Below are 15,407 nucleotides of genomic sequence, written 5' to 3' on the forward strand. Positions count from 1 at the left end.
CTCCCACAACAAATGAACAGAATACAACATAACAAAGACATAAAGCTAATATTAGCATGTCAGCTGTTCTCTTATTAGCAAAGGGTCAACACATCAGGTAGATTGGCACGCTTAAGCTACAGCTATCAACTTTACAAATAAATAAATAAACAAAGGTGACAGTCATGCCAAATTATTATTGAATTTATAGGGGCAGTTCATCAGTCTACTTTGAAACAAGCTTCAAGCCCACTGTCTTCTAATTTACTTTGCCTCAACAGCAGCAGGTCTAAAGAACAACTAGGCAGGACCTCCCATCTTAAGCTGCAGTGACATACATATCAAAGAGTTAAAAAAAATGTCTTAAACCAAGTGTTTACAATAGTCTAAATCCCTAAACTTGTGGTTTTACCGTTGTTCATTCTGCATGGCTTATTTGTGCATCTGCATTGTGTTTTAGTTTTAGTGTATTAATTTGTGCTCGTGATTCAGCCCTCTTACGCTTAAAATCTAAAAAGAGTAATGACACAAAGAGGAAGAACATATTCATACTCCATTTTCTTCTTTGAGGTCAAACATCCTTAATTTAAAAAAAAAAAAAAAAAAAAAAAAAAAAAACATGACATAAACCAACACTCCATAAATTCAGTAATTTGATTTAAAGTTACCTAGCTGTAGCTTAAGGAAAACATTATAGATCATTTAATTTTACCTTTCAGTTCAGACCCATTTTAATTAAAGTTGTTTGTCTACTTTGTTAGATTAAAACACAGGACACTACATTATTACAGTTATTATCACGATCAAACAGAAGCTATGATGGTTCTCATTTTGTCAAAAAGAGTGGCACTGCGACAAAGTGGGTAATTGTTGGCACTAAAGTGATCATGTGGGTGAAATACTTCACAACAAACCAGGCGATTTAAGTGACCGTGAACACGCCACTGAGTATTTCAGAGAGATTTTCCTCACAACCACCTCTAGGGTTTTTTTAGAGAATGGTGAAAAAAAAAAAAAAAATATCCAGTGAGCAGCAGTTCTCTGGGTGAAAATGCCTCGTTGATGCCAGAGGTTAGAGAAGAGCCAGACTGCTCCAAACTGATAGGAAGGCAACAGTAACTCAAACAACTGCTCATTACAAACAATGATCTCCACAAAAGCATCTCTAAATGCACACGAAAAACTGTAAGGAACTGGACTACAGCTGCAAAAGACCAAGTACGAGTAATAACAAGACAACAGTTGGGGGGGCTTAAGTTGCAATTTATTTGATGCTCACCTCTGTACCAAGACAAGAGATGAGACTCAATAACAGAGTACAAAAACAAATATCTATAGAAAAGTAAGCTTATATTGAAATATGTCCAAAGACGTTATAACAAAACATGTAGCTCACATGTTTTAAGAGCAATCGTGTACGATGATAAAATACCAAGTGAACATATTTTACATTTGTGTTTTTATACAAAAGTGTCAATGCGAGTCACTCTGTACAATAATTAACCTATAGAAAAGAGGACCTTTTTTTTTTTTAATCCACTGCTGTGCACAATCAGTATTTGGAAGGCACTTCGCAACAGACAAAAAGCACAAAGCAAAAACACCCAGGCCGAAATAATACGTCATGTTTTACACTGGAGTACCAACATAAATGAAACAAATTATACATCCCTGTGGGGGAGGAAAAAAATCAAACCAACTACAAAAAAAAGAAAGGTTGAATTACATCCTTACAGCATTTTACACTTGTCTTGAAATAATAATTATGACAACACAACCCTTATTACCTTTCAAAGAGTAAATACTAGTGCAGAGTGGATCAAAAAAGAAAAATCAAAAAAGGTCAGCTGGCAGCCTGAGCGCTACCGGAGCAGAGTTATAGTACAGTGAGCAGTGAAACGACTACTGCCACCAACCAGTGATCGACAATCAGTCCCCACCTCGGCTCGCATGCCAGAACATGCAGTTTACCCTTCAAATGGCCATAACTTAACATCCCTCCACAAAACAGACAAGAAAAAAAACAAACAAAACCAACGGAGAAAAAAAAAAAAAAAAATCTTTTTATGTACAGGACCACCACTTACAAACACTGATCATATTGGTTGGTTCTTTTATATATCTATATATATATATATATTTATATATATTTATAGAGGTGTATATGGAAGGTATATACACTTGTTACAATCACAATATAACTATAAATAATAAGGGAATGTACTGAATTTAACAGACTCAATTACCCACAAATAATAATTAAGCAGAAAGCAGGAAACAGATCAAACAGAAAGTCACACACAATTATACACTCTGTTTTTGTTAACAGAGAAACACACACACAGTTTGCTGCTGGACCCAGCCTGATTTGCATCATGATACACTTTTAAAGCACAAAAACAAAACACCAACCAATGAAAAATGAGGTCCACATGACACTAAATCATTAAATTTAGAGCATTAAAAAGAGCAGATCCCTTTCCACAAATGTTTCAGTGCCACCTGTCGGTGTTTTCTGATTCACCACCACTACAACAAAGAGGGATGAAAGAACATTGTGAAAAACTGGGATTTGTGTTTGTCGGTAATTTAATCAATAAAGTGAATTACATCTGCAGATACATGGGTTACTTTTTATATAAATTCAAAGCATCGGCTGGTTTCAGCTTCAAAACACCAATTCTTCGGGTCTTTAACCGTCAGCCACACCGAAGATGTTGCGTTGTGCTTCAAGACACTGTAAAAGGATTTTTTCCCCTACCCTTATAAGCACACATGAAAAGAAACAGCAGTGTTCAGAGGAATGTCTGTGAATAAACACAGTGAGACACCCAGACAGGTACTCTGTGACCATTGCGGCAAGCGCAGCACGCAGCGGCAACAACACAGCAATAGCAATCTAAGAGGAGGGAGAAGAGTAACAGGACACGAAACAATGACACATTAAAGAAAGCCAAATATGTTCTGCTGACTCACAGGTTGGTGGATCACATTGCAAATCTTTCCTCGAACCCTCTCGATGTCTGTTGCACAACACACACAAACAACAAACACGCATCTATATTTAATATAATTTAGAGTGAAAATAATCAAACTGAGCAAATCACAAGATTTTTGTTTTCACACAATGAAAGGGGGAAAAAAAGAACTACACAAAATCAAGGGCATTAATAAGTTAATAAAATATAATCTACATTTCTCAAAATATATACCGAAAATATACCTGACCTTGGTCCCTGTTTCATTTACACAACTGATTTAACACCTAAAAAAAACAAGACTGGGAAACGCTGTCCATGTAGCAGGAAAACAAACCTCAACGCTAACAAGCTTATGACGATTCAAGACAGATTTTGCATCCAAATATGTTAAAAAGAAAAAGAAAAAAAAATCTCATAGGAAAAGCATTCAGGTACACTGTGAAGATCACAACAATAAATGGCTTCCCTCTCCTTAAAGGAACATTTCACAAATAATTCAACTCAACACATAACAAAGGGCTTTTTAAGTGCTTCCTAACACCTACCAGTCCTACTCACTGGCATAAGAACTGACACTTGACACACTGGAAGCAAAAAAAAAAGGAAAAGAAACAGCATGAAATGCACATCAAGCCTGTTATTAATATTTCTTCTTTAGCATTTAACAGATTAAAAAAAGCCCTGCTAGCAAACTTTAAGCCAAATTAAATCTCTTTACTTAAGAAAAAAAAAAGTCCTCTCTTAAAGGTAGTAAGTAAGGTAATGAATACAGAATTTAGCCCTCTTGTTGCTCTGAGGTAAAGACATCTGTTTAAAGACTTAAGGGGAGCGTAAGGATATAAAGCATTAAAAATTCACTGTGATGGCCATGGGTCTATTAACCAAGTACACCAGAGTAGGTGAAGTGAGCAAAAGGACAAAGATTACTTTACGTTTTAACGATGCAGTACAGAATTCATCTCAAACATGGGGATTTAACTGTGATTGGTAAATCACACATAAAAGCTGAAAGCCCTTTTCAGACGTGCGCTCCTTTGACTGAATGTCTTGGTCACTTTTCTTTAACAATTACCAAACTTGTTAGGTCAGACCTACAAGCGTTTATCCATCATGAATTCCACAAGAGAGACCTTGCTTCTAATAAGGAGTGTGGTTAATTACTCAATAACAGCAATACTTAATGCCACAAGCACAAAAATCTACTTACGGGAAACAGTGGGCTGAGTCTTTACACCAAATGGCTCTCTGTCATAGGAACATTAATGTTAAAGTGACCCATGTCTGAATTGTCTGATTGCCATCACTTTAACAAACTGATAAATATAATCAGGGTCTGAAAAGGGCTTTAAAGAAAACAGAACTTCGACACATCCCTAGCGGTTAAAGGAAATAAAGCCTTCACGTAATTTCTTTATAAAGCAAAATGCCAGACACATACATAATCTGGAAAAGTAGAAAAGGTAGGAATTATATGGCAGTCTTTCACAAAAATATTGGATACACATTAACCAACATGACAAAAAAAGAAAAAAAAAAAAAAAAGTAGTCTTGAGGCAAAGATATTCCCAAATACAGAGTATCTTCTGTGGGCAACCCAGCTTTGTCCTAAGAAAAAGTGGCTTTCCTGCAACTTGTAAAGCCTCAAGCAAAAAAGGTCACTTTCCTCCAAAATCAATTCCACTTTGACCCACCTCAGCGTCCACCAGTGAAGAGGCAAAAGCTGATTGAACTATCTGAAAGCCAAAGGACTCGAGCAGAGACATGTTTTGTTGAGGGGAGAAGGGAGACGTCAGGGAAGGGGCTATATCACTCAAGCTGGACCCCGAAACGCCCTGGACCTTCTGGGCTTTGTGAACTCTGTGCTGGTGCTTGTTGAGGTAGGACTTTGTGCGGAAAGCCTGACCACAGATCCCGCAGATAAATTTCTTCTCAGGGTCTGTCTTGGCTTTAGATGCCTCTGGAGAGACCAAAGCCCCCGCAGAGGCGCCATTGCAGGGCAAAGAGGGCATCTCGAGTTCTGGTCCGTCGGTTTTGTGTGGAGATTTAAGCTCTTCGCTGTTGGACAAATCCCCGAATGAAGGATCTGATTCTTCCGATTCCAGGTGAGGACATTTACCAGCGTTTTCCTGCCCGTCTGAGGTAGATACAGCATGGACATGAAGAGGGAGGTGAGGCAAAAGAAAGGAGGGGGGGGGGGGGGGGGGGGGGGGACAAATGGGAGAAAAAGAGAGGCATGAATTAGGCTTTAGGCTTTCTCAAAAAACATCTTTAATCCATTTGTTGGCTGGCACCTGAAAAGAAATAAAATGTAAACTTCGGGGGTCACATGAGAAAGCACCAAGCACGGGCAGAACCAGTTACGATGACTGAAAGACATGAATAATTAAATACAGTTCTTTCCAAAATGTGGCTACAGCATTTAACTACACAGTCATCTAGCTCAGTCCATTTGCCCGGTGTCCACTGAGAATTCTGCTGTGCTCATCCAACCAATAGGCCATGCTAGCACCATGCCCCCACCCACCCTCCTGCTGGACTGTACTGACCTGTGACAGGCCCATGGACGGGGAAGCCAGGCACCCCGCCAGAGCGACACTCCCAGAAATATGGAGCCCCACCTGGCTTCCCCATGAGCAGCTCAGGCTGCAAGCAGAGGGTTGAATGGCCAGGCTGGGGAAGAACTGGGTGTCCAGAGAGCCCATGAAAGCGCCCCTCTGCCTCAGACGAGGTGAGAAGCAGCTGGCGACTGGCGCACAGGTCTACACAGCACCCAGCCAGGGAGAAAGGAAGGGGGAGGGACAGATATAACAGGCCGGTGGAAACCATACGGACAAAAATACCTTTACTTCATCACTAGTGTTAATGCTGTTTGTACACAGTATACTAGACATGTACAGTACTGAAAATGAGCCCATGCTGAGTGAGTCCCTTCACTAAAGCTGGCGTTGATGAATGAATTAACCTTTTCCTCAGCTCACAGTCAACAAACAATAAATCCCTGGCTGCCTGACTGCTTTAATCAAACTGTGCCATTTCATTATAATCCTTGCTGAAACTTGATTTGTTAAACACAGGTGCAATTAAAAAACTACACGGGATCCTTTGATTGCACATGCTGGCTCACTAAAGCAGCTAAAGAATGGAGCCAGCAATTAATGTCACCAGATGCATCTGCGAATCCAGCTGTATCTTGTCACAATGCCCCCCCAGGGAGAGAAGTGTAACGTTCACACGTCTCACTGGTCCTGTGACACGAAGTGAAGGTTACAGGTAAAAGAACAAAAAAGAAGTAGAGGGGAAAAAAAAAAAGGGGGGGGGGGGGGGACGTGTGCTTGTCAGTGGTGTCGGTAAATGTCTGTATAACCAGGGGCGCACATAAGTGGTCCGCAGGTGCGCATTCGCTGTTAAAATAAAAGATGCACACCAGATAAGAAGTAGCAACGCGCGTTTGCGCACATAAAATTTTCTGGAGGACAGACATTTGTTTAGAACTCTTAAAGATGTCGAAGAAGCTCCTTTAAGCAATTACTTTGGTGTTCCTCCACCTCCAAAGAAATGTCAGAAGGAATCCGAACCGCAAAAGAAGCGCGTATTCTCGGAAAAGTGGTTGCAGGAGGTGAGCTGGCTTCAAACAAATGATGAACGCACAGAGCTCTAGCAGACAAAAACAGCGCCTTTTATAAGTACGCGAACGCGCGTTGCAACTTCTTATCTGGTGCGCAGCGCGTCTTTTATTTTGACAGCGAATGCGCACCTGCGGACCACTTATGTGCACCCCTGTGTGTGTAACTGTATTTCCCTGTATTTAAGTTTTACAGCCTTTTCTGCTGATGAAAACCTCCCGCATTCATTCTATACTGAAGTTGTGAAGAACTAGAGAAATTGAAAAGTTCATGTCTTCCTATTATGTATTATTGAAATTTCTAGGTTTTTTGTTTTGTTTAAAACAACAACAACAACAACAAAACCCAAAAAACCTTGTTTATAAATAAAGGACAGTCTGACCAAATACCTAACAGAACTTGTTCTTTAATTTTACACATTTAGCAAGTAGAAAAACTGAGACCTACAGTCGAAACTGCACTTCTCCATATTATATATTAATATCTAATTGCTTAAATGTTTAAATGTCTTTACACCGACAGAAAGGAGAGTTTTGCTGGTCCAGTACACTTAAAGATCAAATTGGCTGTATGTGGCCTATGAGGTAAAACAAGTTTAACTTATCTGGTATAAACATGCTTTTTTTGTGTCATTTCAACAGAAGCTCACTTTCCTTTATAAGGTTTAGAAGTTTAAAAAAAGAAAGAAGACCAGCTATCCCCCAAACTAGATCCTGACCAATATTATCAGTTAATATTGTCCAATCACAGATATATAATCAATAACGGTGGGCAACTTTTCAGATATATATATGGAAGGCTTCTTTTTATGAAATATAGTAAAAATAGTGCTGCAAGTTTGTGACATATATTGCTGGAAAAAAAATTACATTTTTTAAGTAAGAACATCATTTTCCCTTTTTAGTATCAGAGCTTAATATATAGTGTAGTAATAGTGCTTTCTAATAGCTCTTTGACTAAAAGGTATGCATTTTCTGAAAAGACAGTTTGAAGTTGCTATTATAATTGTGACTGCTGCACTTAATTTTACAAATGCCACATATAATTTCAAAGCATCCTGCAGTGGTTCTTGGGATTCTCATGCTTAATTTGCACCTGTGACAGGTAAGAGGTGTGAATTTTAGAACCCTGTTGATGTTTCCACTGACATATTATGTGTAGTTGTTAATGTAATCCATTATTTTAAAAGCCCAAGTCATTAAATTGTAAATCAACAGAAGACAGCATTTTCTTTGATATTACATTTAACCACTTGTGGGTTCGGTTCACAGTTTCTCCAACAGAAATGGCACAACTACGAAAATTTCAATGAATCCAGGGCAAATGGAGCACACGTTAGGACGATCATGCAACACTGTGCATAGCCCAACAACAGTTGATGAACCAGCCAAGCAGATACAGACACTGTTAACCATACGGCCATGGCCATGCTGGACAGACACACGCGTACAAATAAAAGAAATGTGAATTAGTATGCGACCTGCTAACATGGTTGAGAGTAAAAAAAAAAAAAAAAAATGGTCAGCTTAAGAATTACAAAAAAAAGGATAGATCTTCAGTTATTCCAAGTGGCAACAGGAATATGTAGGCAGTTTTCAAAACAAAACAGGGTTTAAAAGAATAGTTGTACGTACACATCACATTAGAAATAAAGCCTAAAGTTTGAGATGAGTCCAGGATGTTAAAAGATAAATTAGTTCTCCAACTACCAAACAGATTTAATGCTCTAGGGTGTGACAATAGTTTCCTGCAGCCCTACCACCCCGACCTTTGGCATGAGTCACGAAGCTGGCCTGAGCTCACTGGCATTTCCAGCTTTTTATGTAACACTGACCGCATGCCTAATTAACCTGGATATCATTAATAAAAAAAAAAAAAAAATTGGTGCCACAGTTAGAGAATAATTACAGCAACTGTCGTCACAGAGACGTGCAATACTTGACAAATGAAGGTGCAATAGTAAATGTTTCAGCAAAAAGCTTGGAAGCAGGAGCTGATGTATGCGTGTGTTAACATATACAGAGATGCAGCAGCATGTTTCTCCCCCCCCAAAGAAAATAAATAAATAAACGGCCGCAGAACAAATGAAAGCCAGAAACATGAAAGTTTGGGATGGGGCGGGCGGCTGCTTGCCTTCCACTGAGCACTGGCGTCCCATGTGGTAAGGGTTGCCGTTGTGCATCTGCAGTTCCCCCCTTGGCTCAGGGAAGGTGTGCATTGTGGCAGAGGGGGGCAGTGGAGAACCGTGGTGTGTCTTTATATGCACCTTAAGGTAGGATGCGGTGGAGAAACCTGGGACCAAAGGAACAAAGAAGAAGGAAGTTGCTTGACACACTGACATCCCCGCCTGTGAGAGAGGTGTCCTGAAACAAAGGCGTACTGTTCGAGTTTGCTCCCACTCCATGATTCATTTCTGGATGTGTGGTGAACTGAGAATTGTACTGCTCCACAATGTCAAACAACAGAGCTTCAAACAGTTTTTTTTGTATTGTCTGGACTTGTAAAAATAAAGACAACATAATAATACTACAGTTTTACTAAGCCCCTGGGAGGAGAAAGGGCTTTTCCCATGGATCACAGTTCTTACAGATGGAATGACTCCTTTAAAAACACACTGAAATCAGTCTAAATATAATTAGATTTCTCCAATAAATTTTCAACAGTACTGAAGACACACGTCAGAACAGTAAATAATCAGGTCAGCCAGAGGAGTCCAACCTGCATGATCACTACTGGCCTGTTAGAGACTCTACTGAGTCTCACTCTCTGTAAAGGCCTAAAGATGCAAAAACCAGACACGTGAAGAAACCTTCAACATGTATGACTGAGACTGTAAGCACCATATGAAATTCAATGTTCAGACATGCAATTGCAAAAAACTAAAATCTGAACCCTCAGCAATTTCCAGGATACCTGAAATGACCGTCGTGACTTTAGTAGATCATTATAGCAACTTTTGCTGAACACCTGATGAGGACAAGGTTATGTTCAGAGTTTTGATTTAAAATCGACTGCAAGAGTAATTTTTTTGTCATTTCTTTTATTTAAGTGTGACACACGCACACCATCTGCTGAAGAACTGCATTTCATACATGCAACATGTTGAGCTGCACATGACTAATAACACTAAAAGAAGCCGTGAAGTTACAGCAACCCAAACTGTATGCGTCACCATTGTTGCAGGACTTTGCATGCATTCAGTTGGAGATGTCGAAAATGTGAAAACCTGCCCTTTATGTTCGGTCCCCAACCAGCTGCCAAGTCAGTTTTACAATACTAGAACCGCAGCTAATAAAACAGACTGACCAGTTCACTAATTTAGTCACAGGCTCTTAATCACCAGGAATAATCGAGTGATAAAATCCACTTTGTTTTGATCTGGCCACATCTCGCATCAGGCTGTGAAAAAGTATGAGGCGTGAATGCACAGAGTAGTCTTTAATATTTAAGTGCGTCGAGCTTAGTTTCACACCAGTTCTGTGCTGCTGTCGCATTAGAAATGAACTGCGTCGCTGAGAGCACACGGAGCGCTTAAATAAGATCAAACAGATCACACATTTTTGGCAGCATTGCCAAATTCCCTCATTTGCAGCAGAGTGGACTTCCAAACTTTTTTATATTCTTTATCACCCATTTATCTGACAGTGTCTTCGACTGATATGAAATGACGCATCAAACACCCTCTTATACGAGTGCACGGCCTGGAGCAGAAAGTTGGTCAGCACTGTTCTGAACCCCCCCAAGTCTGAGATCAAGTTTTAGGTTTTTCAATCTAGCCAATGATAAGAAAAACTCGCTTACTTAACTGGAATTACAGTACGCACTTCTGGGCTGTGAGTGATTAATGAAGCCTCCCCAATATAGGATTTTTAGGACAGAGAGATATTTGGCGATTTAAAAATCTGATATTCCAATATGCTATTCCTTCTTTTTTTAGACAAACGGATTTTGCCCAACAGTTATAGTTGCTGCTGTTGTTATCAGGGAACATTCAGAGTAATGGAGGAACAACTGATGGACATTTTTCCCCACTTGTCTTCTTATTTCCATTTATTCACCATTATAAATGCTGATACTGGCTGATAATATTGGACCACCAATAAATCGGTCAGGCTTGTTTGTAAATCAGACTGATCTGTCTATGACTGTGATTCAGATGAAGATCACAGCAGATTTTATGGATAATCAACAGAGAAAAATTTGAGATGTAATTTTACATCCATGTAGTGAAGTTAATCTTCACAAACAGATTCACTGCCAGATTATGTTATTCAACTTCAACCCACAAGCTACAAGAGCAACCAACTAAAAAAAACAACTAAAATCTCTTATATAATCAAAATCTTACTTTTAAATATCACAAGATCACAAGGCAGTACATCAACCATAACTCTAGACTCGTGTCTTATTTTTCCTAAAAGCACATTTACCAATATATCAAATAATATCAGTCTGTATATTGTGAACATCCAGGACGTCAGCACCCTCTGGATATTGATCAAGATAGGGGGTAGAAAGGTTTCCGATTTCGAACCCGAGTACAACGCTGTTTTGTTTTTTGAAGGAATTACCTTTGTTGCAAATGCCACAGTAGTTATGAGTTCCTTCACTGTGTTTCTTGAGATGGTCTGTCATGTAGGCAGCTCGCAGGAACTTGCCGCAAACTTTGCAGGGGATTTTGTCCTCGTGGCATGCAAGGTGAGAGCGGAGACGATCTCTTGTGGCAAAAGAGGCATTACAAATCTGAAAGACAGAAATCACTGAGCTAATGCCTCTCACAGTAGAAAAAAAAAAGAAACTCATTAGATGCGGCTATTCACTAAGTAAGACAGACATATTGATCCTACCTGGCACTTGTGAGGTCTCTCTGTTGTGTGTACTTGTTTGATATGTCCATTCAGGTGGTCTGGTCTGAAAGAAAACAGTGCAAATTAAAGTCTGTGCATCATGAACTGATATGCCTGAAATCAGAACTCCCTGTTAACCTGTATGGAACTCTGTATATTAGTACTATATTAATTTCTCAATTGCATGAAAATCAATCACGAGAAGGAAGCTACTCAAATTAATTACATTCATTCATGTCTCAGAGAGCTGTCCTCCCACAGTGTGCAAGCTGGCAACGAGGTACAGGTGAGCTGTATGACATTAATATAACAAAGGAGTCCTTAAGAGGCTCCTTTGTTTTAAAAACAAAATAATCAAATCAAGGCTGAAGGTAAAGCAGCCTTTTCCTCAAAAGAGGGTTTACTAATAACATTAACAGTGTCACTGTTCTATTGAGGGGCTCTAGGAAGCCAGACTGGTGACCCTGTATGCTCACCAACCTGAAGCCAAAGTAGCTTAAGAGAAAACATAAAAGTATGTCTTCACAAAGGCGGCCAGTAAGAACTCTTCAGTCATACCTGTGCTGAGACACACAAGATTTCTGGAAAATTTGTGGAGAAAAAAAAAAACAAAAAAAAAACTGCTGCTTTCTTCATCATGTCAGAAACATTAACCTCCAAAGCAGTAGGTGGAGGCAGTGAGCTAAAACCCAACCTTCAACTGGTTTGAGTATCTGAAAACAAAACATAGTGGTGATACTTTAACGATTACTTACACTGGTTATCCTGAATTTGACAGCTGTGGCAGGACGCATAGTGGGAGGTAAAGTAGTGATAATGTTATATGAAAGGTGCATGCATGGCTGCACGGCAGTAGTTAGAAACCATGGACAAGATCCTTAGCTGTTGGAAAGATGGTGGCGTCTGTGCATCTCTAAAAGCTGCTTTGACTGTTAAATATAGAAGCACTCACTTGATACCGTCACATAATGGACTAAATTACATGTGCTGATTTACACATGTACCTTTAATTATATTAAGGAACAACAAAGCACATTTCTGTCTGGGATGATCTGGAAATTTAGGGCATTAAGACCCAGTAACAGCACTGTGTGTGGTTTTTGTTTTGTTTTTTACAACTCCCAACAGATTCTGACCAATTATCATCATCATCATTTATACATCTCATTCAACTCACCTTGAAAACCCTTTACCGCAGCTTTGGCACACATAGGGTTTGCCAACTGAGCCGTCGTGGGAGCGCACATGGTACGACATCCTGTCCTTGCGTTTGAACCGGAGCCCGCACACATGGCAGGCGTATGGCTTCTCCCCGGAGTGGGAGAGCTTGTGTCGGTTCAGGTGGTACACGTCGCGGAAAACTTTCCCGCAAATGTCACAGCCGACGTGCCGCCTGGTCCTCTCTCTCTTGCGGCCGTTGTCCAAGGCGAGGCCTCCGTGTAACTGCACGCCGTTTTCCAGCAGCCCGGGCTGAGATAGAAGAGAAATTCCGGCCGGGGCTGACAGGCTGTCGCTGAGGTTGTTTACAGCCCCGCTGGAGGCTCCGTGCTGCGCTTCGTGGTTCTTCAAGCGGGAAGCCTCGGTGAAAGCTTTGCCACAGGTCCCACAGGGAAACAGTCCGTTGTCTTTCTGGGGGCTGTTGTTAAAGTGAACAGCCTCCACGGCTCCGCCAGCTTTCTTTGGTCTCCCCCTGCACCGTTTCGACCCCGGGGAGCCAGCGTCGTGAGGAAACGCGTTCCCCGTTATTTCCGCGGATGGGGAGACTGGCAGTCCCTCAACGGGCTCCAACATTGGCACCGACGACTCGCCGCCGTCCTCCAGAATCGCGGCCGCGTCTTCACCTCCGTCCACATGCATCTGCATGCTGTTAGCAAAGCTCTGACCGTTCACCAGCATTCCCGTTCCGTTTACCAGACCCTGGTGAGCCACCGGGAAACCGAGCTCCGTGGCCCCCGTGGCCTGGAATAGACTGGCATCTCCTCCCCGAGAGGTCGGGACGAGGATTTGTACGTTAGACTGTTTGATAACCTCCTGACATATCTCAATAACCGAGCGCATCAAAAGAAATTTGGCAGCTGTCATCAACTCCGGGAAACACTCCAGTCGGACCACGATCCTAGACGTGTACGCGAAGTCCAGGATGTCTTTAAAAACTTTCGGGCTGATCGTATGCATCTCCAGCTCCTTGGCGTCGCCGTCGCCCTCAGTCTGACGGCTGAAGACCGACTCGAAGTACTCGCTGCAGGCGGCTAATACTGCTTTATGGGCAGGGAAGCTTTCCTCGCCGACGCGCAGGATCACATCGCAGAACCTGCCTCCATCTTTCCTCTGAATGTTGAGGTTGTGTAGCATCTCCGCACTGTGCTTGCTCACCTGGTAGGTGTACGAAGAAGTCCAAGACGGCTCTGCTACTTTCTCCATGCCGAATTCATCCAATAACAATGGTTGTTGGCGACAAAGGTCGGAGAAATGGCAGATTATGCGTGAGGATTTCGATCAACCGAAAGCAGCTAGCTACAAAATCCAAAACCAGCCGCCCCTCCCGTCGTTTTAGCATCTAACGTTAAAGGCTAGCAGTAGCAGCAGCAGGGAAAAATGGCAGCCCCCCAGCTTCCTGTGAACTTTGACCCTGCTTTCTTCAGGGTGGGGGTCGCTCGCTTTGTAATAATAAAAAATATATATCGATATCAGTGCTTTGACAATGAATGTGTATTTTTTATTTTTCTCTGGTGGGATCAGCGCTGCAGCAGTACTCCGGCGCTGCAGAGGTCTTTCATTTCTTCATGCCTTATGTTTGTACGCAGGTCTCTTCCTGCCTGCTGTCTGTGAAAACCCCTCCCCCAACCAGCCAACCACAACCCCCTCCTCCCGTCACTCTTTATGAGCGCTGTCTGTGAGCCTATTCAAAACACATGCAGAGCACAATGCACCAGTCACTTCAGGTAAGGGTCGAGCTGCACAAGGCAATACAACTGTACTTATTAAATATACATCTCCACTGATGAACTGTAGCAATAATTTGGCTGTTTACCAGTTTTAGAAATGGGGGGGGGGGGGGGGGGGGTTAGTTAATATTCCTCAAGTGGAAAAAAAAAATCACTAAATTACCGAGGTTGTCCACTCATCTGCTGACACAGAACACTGCAGGCTATTTACCACAACTCACTGGGCGACTTCAATAGTTACACTTTGCTAGAACCAGATTGGACCCCTTTTACTTGTAGAATAGCCATAATTATTCATAACAGACTTCAACAAGGTGCAGGAAACAGATGTTGGGTCATCATGCACCACGTAGTTGCTGCAGATGGACATCCATGATGTTGGAGCTGGTGACTGGAGTCCACTAGAGTAACATTGGCAGTGATTCTGGTGTCAAGTTTGAGAATGAGCTTTGTGTATATCATCCTGCTGGAAGCGGCCATCAGAGCACTGGCACACAGTGGTCTATAAAGGGATGGACATCAGGAAGAATACTTGTGTAAGAAGACCCAAGTAGATCAGCAGTTTCTGAAATGTTCAGTGCAGCCCATTTAGCATGACATGTTCAAAGTTCAACCCCAATCTGATGCTCCATTTAAACTTCAGGTGATCTTCTTGATTACATCTACATGTCCAAATTAGGATGTTGCCATGTGACTGAAACCAGTATCTAATCAGACAGCAGCTGAATAAATGTACCTAATAAAATGTTTAAGTGTATATACCCACAAAGACTGAGTGCAACGATCAATCCACACACCACCACCTTAAATATTTCACAAGTACTCAGGATAAAATAAATTTAAAAAGCAACCTCAGTTTCTCATAATTAAAGATCAGATTTACACTGAACATTTAAGATCTTGTAAATACAATCTTTTGCAATCTAAAGTTTACCTTTAAAAAGTTTAAACTTTGACCATTTTAGTAATTTCTAAACTAACAGTTTGTACTGAAATTGTGTTTGAATTACGAGTTCGTGACCCTTAGCCATG

At 41.2% G+C, this 15,407-nt stretch overlaps 1 protein-coding gene across 3 annotated transcripts; it reads right to left on the bottom strand.

Annotated features, from left to right (window-relative positions):
• Positions 1-912: 912 nt before the first annotated feature.
• Positions 913-14,156, bottom strand: patz1 (POZ/BTB and AT hook containing zinc finger 1). 3 transcript variants are annotated; one of them, XM_085274559.1, is made up of 6 exons: positions 12,608-14,156; positions 11,431-11,494; positions 11,155-11,326; positions 8,717-8,875; positions 5,507-5,719; positions 913-5,094 (listed from the first exon to the last, which is right to left on the bottom strand). In XM_085274559.1, exons 1-6 carry the CDS (start codon positions 13,849-13,851, stop codon positions 4,616-4,618), a joined length of 2,331 nt encoding a protein of 776 aa, XP_085130685.1. In that variant the 5' UTR covers positions 13,852-14,156; the 3' UTR covers positions 913-4,615. The 3 variants fall into 3 exon arrangements, with proteins under 3 accessions (XP_085130685.1, XP_085130687.1, XP_085130688.1); XM_085274561.1 differs by lacking the exon at positions 8,717-8,875 and having other exon boundaries at positions 914-5,094; XM_085274562.1 differs by lacking the exons at positions 5,507-5,719; positions 8,717-8,875 and having other exon boundaries at positions 916-5,094.
• Between the last annotated feature and the right edge of the window lie 1,251 nt (positions 14,157-15,407).

This window comes from Mchenga conophoros, linkage group LG5 (genome assembly GCF_057382185.1).
Source record: "Mchenga conophoros isolate Kocher_MC1m ecotype Shallow Benthic linkage group LG5, M_conophoros_male_GT1.1, whole genome shotgun sequence".
In the NCBI taxonomy this organism is placed as follows: Eukaryota; Metazoa; Chordata; class Actinopteri; order Cichliformes; family Cichlidae; genus Mchenga; species Mchenga conophoros.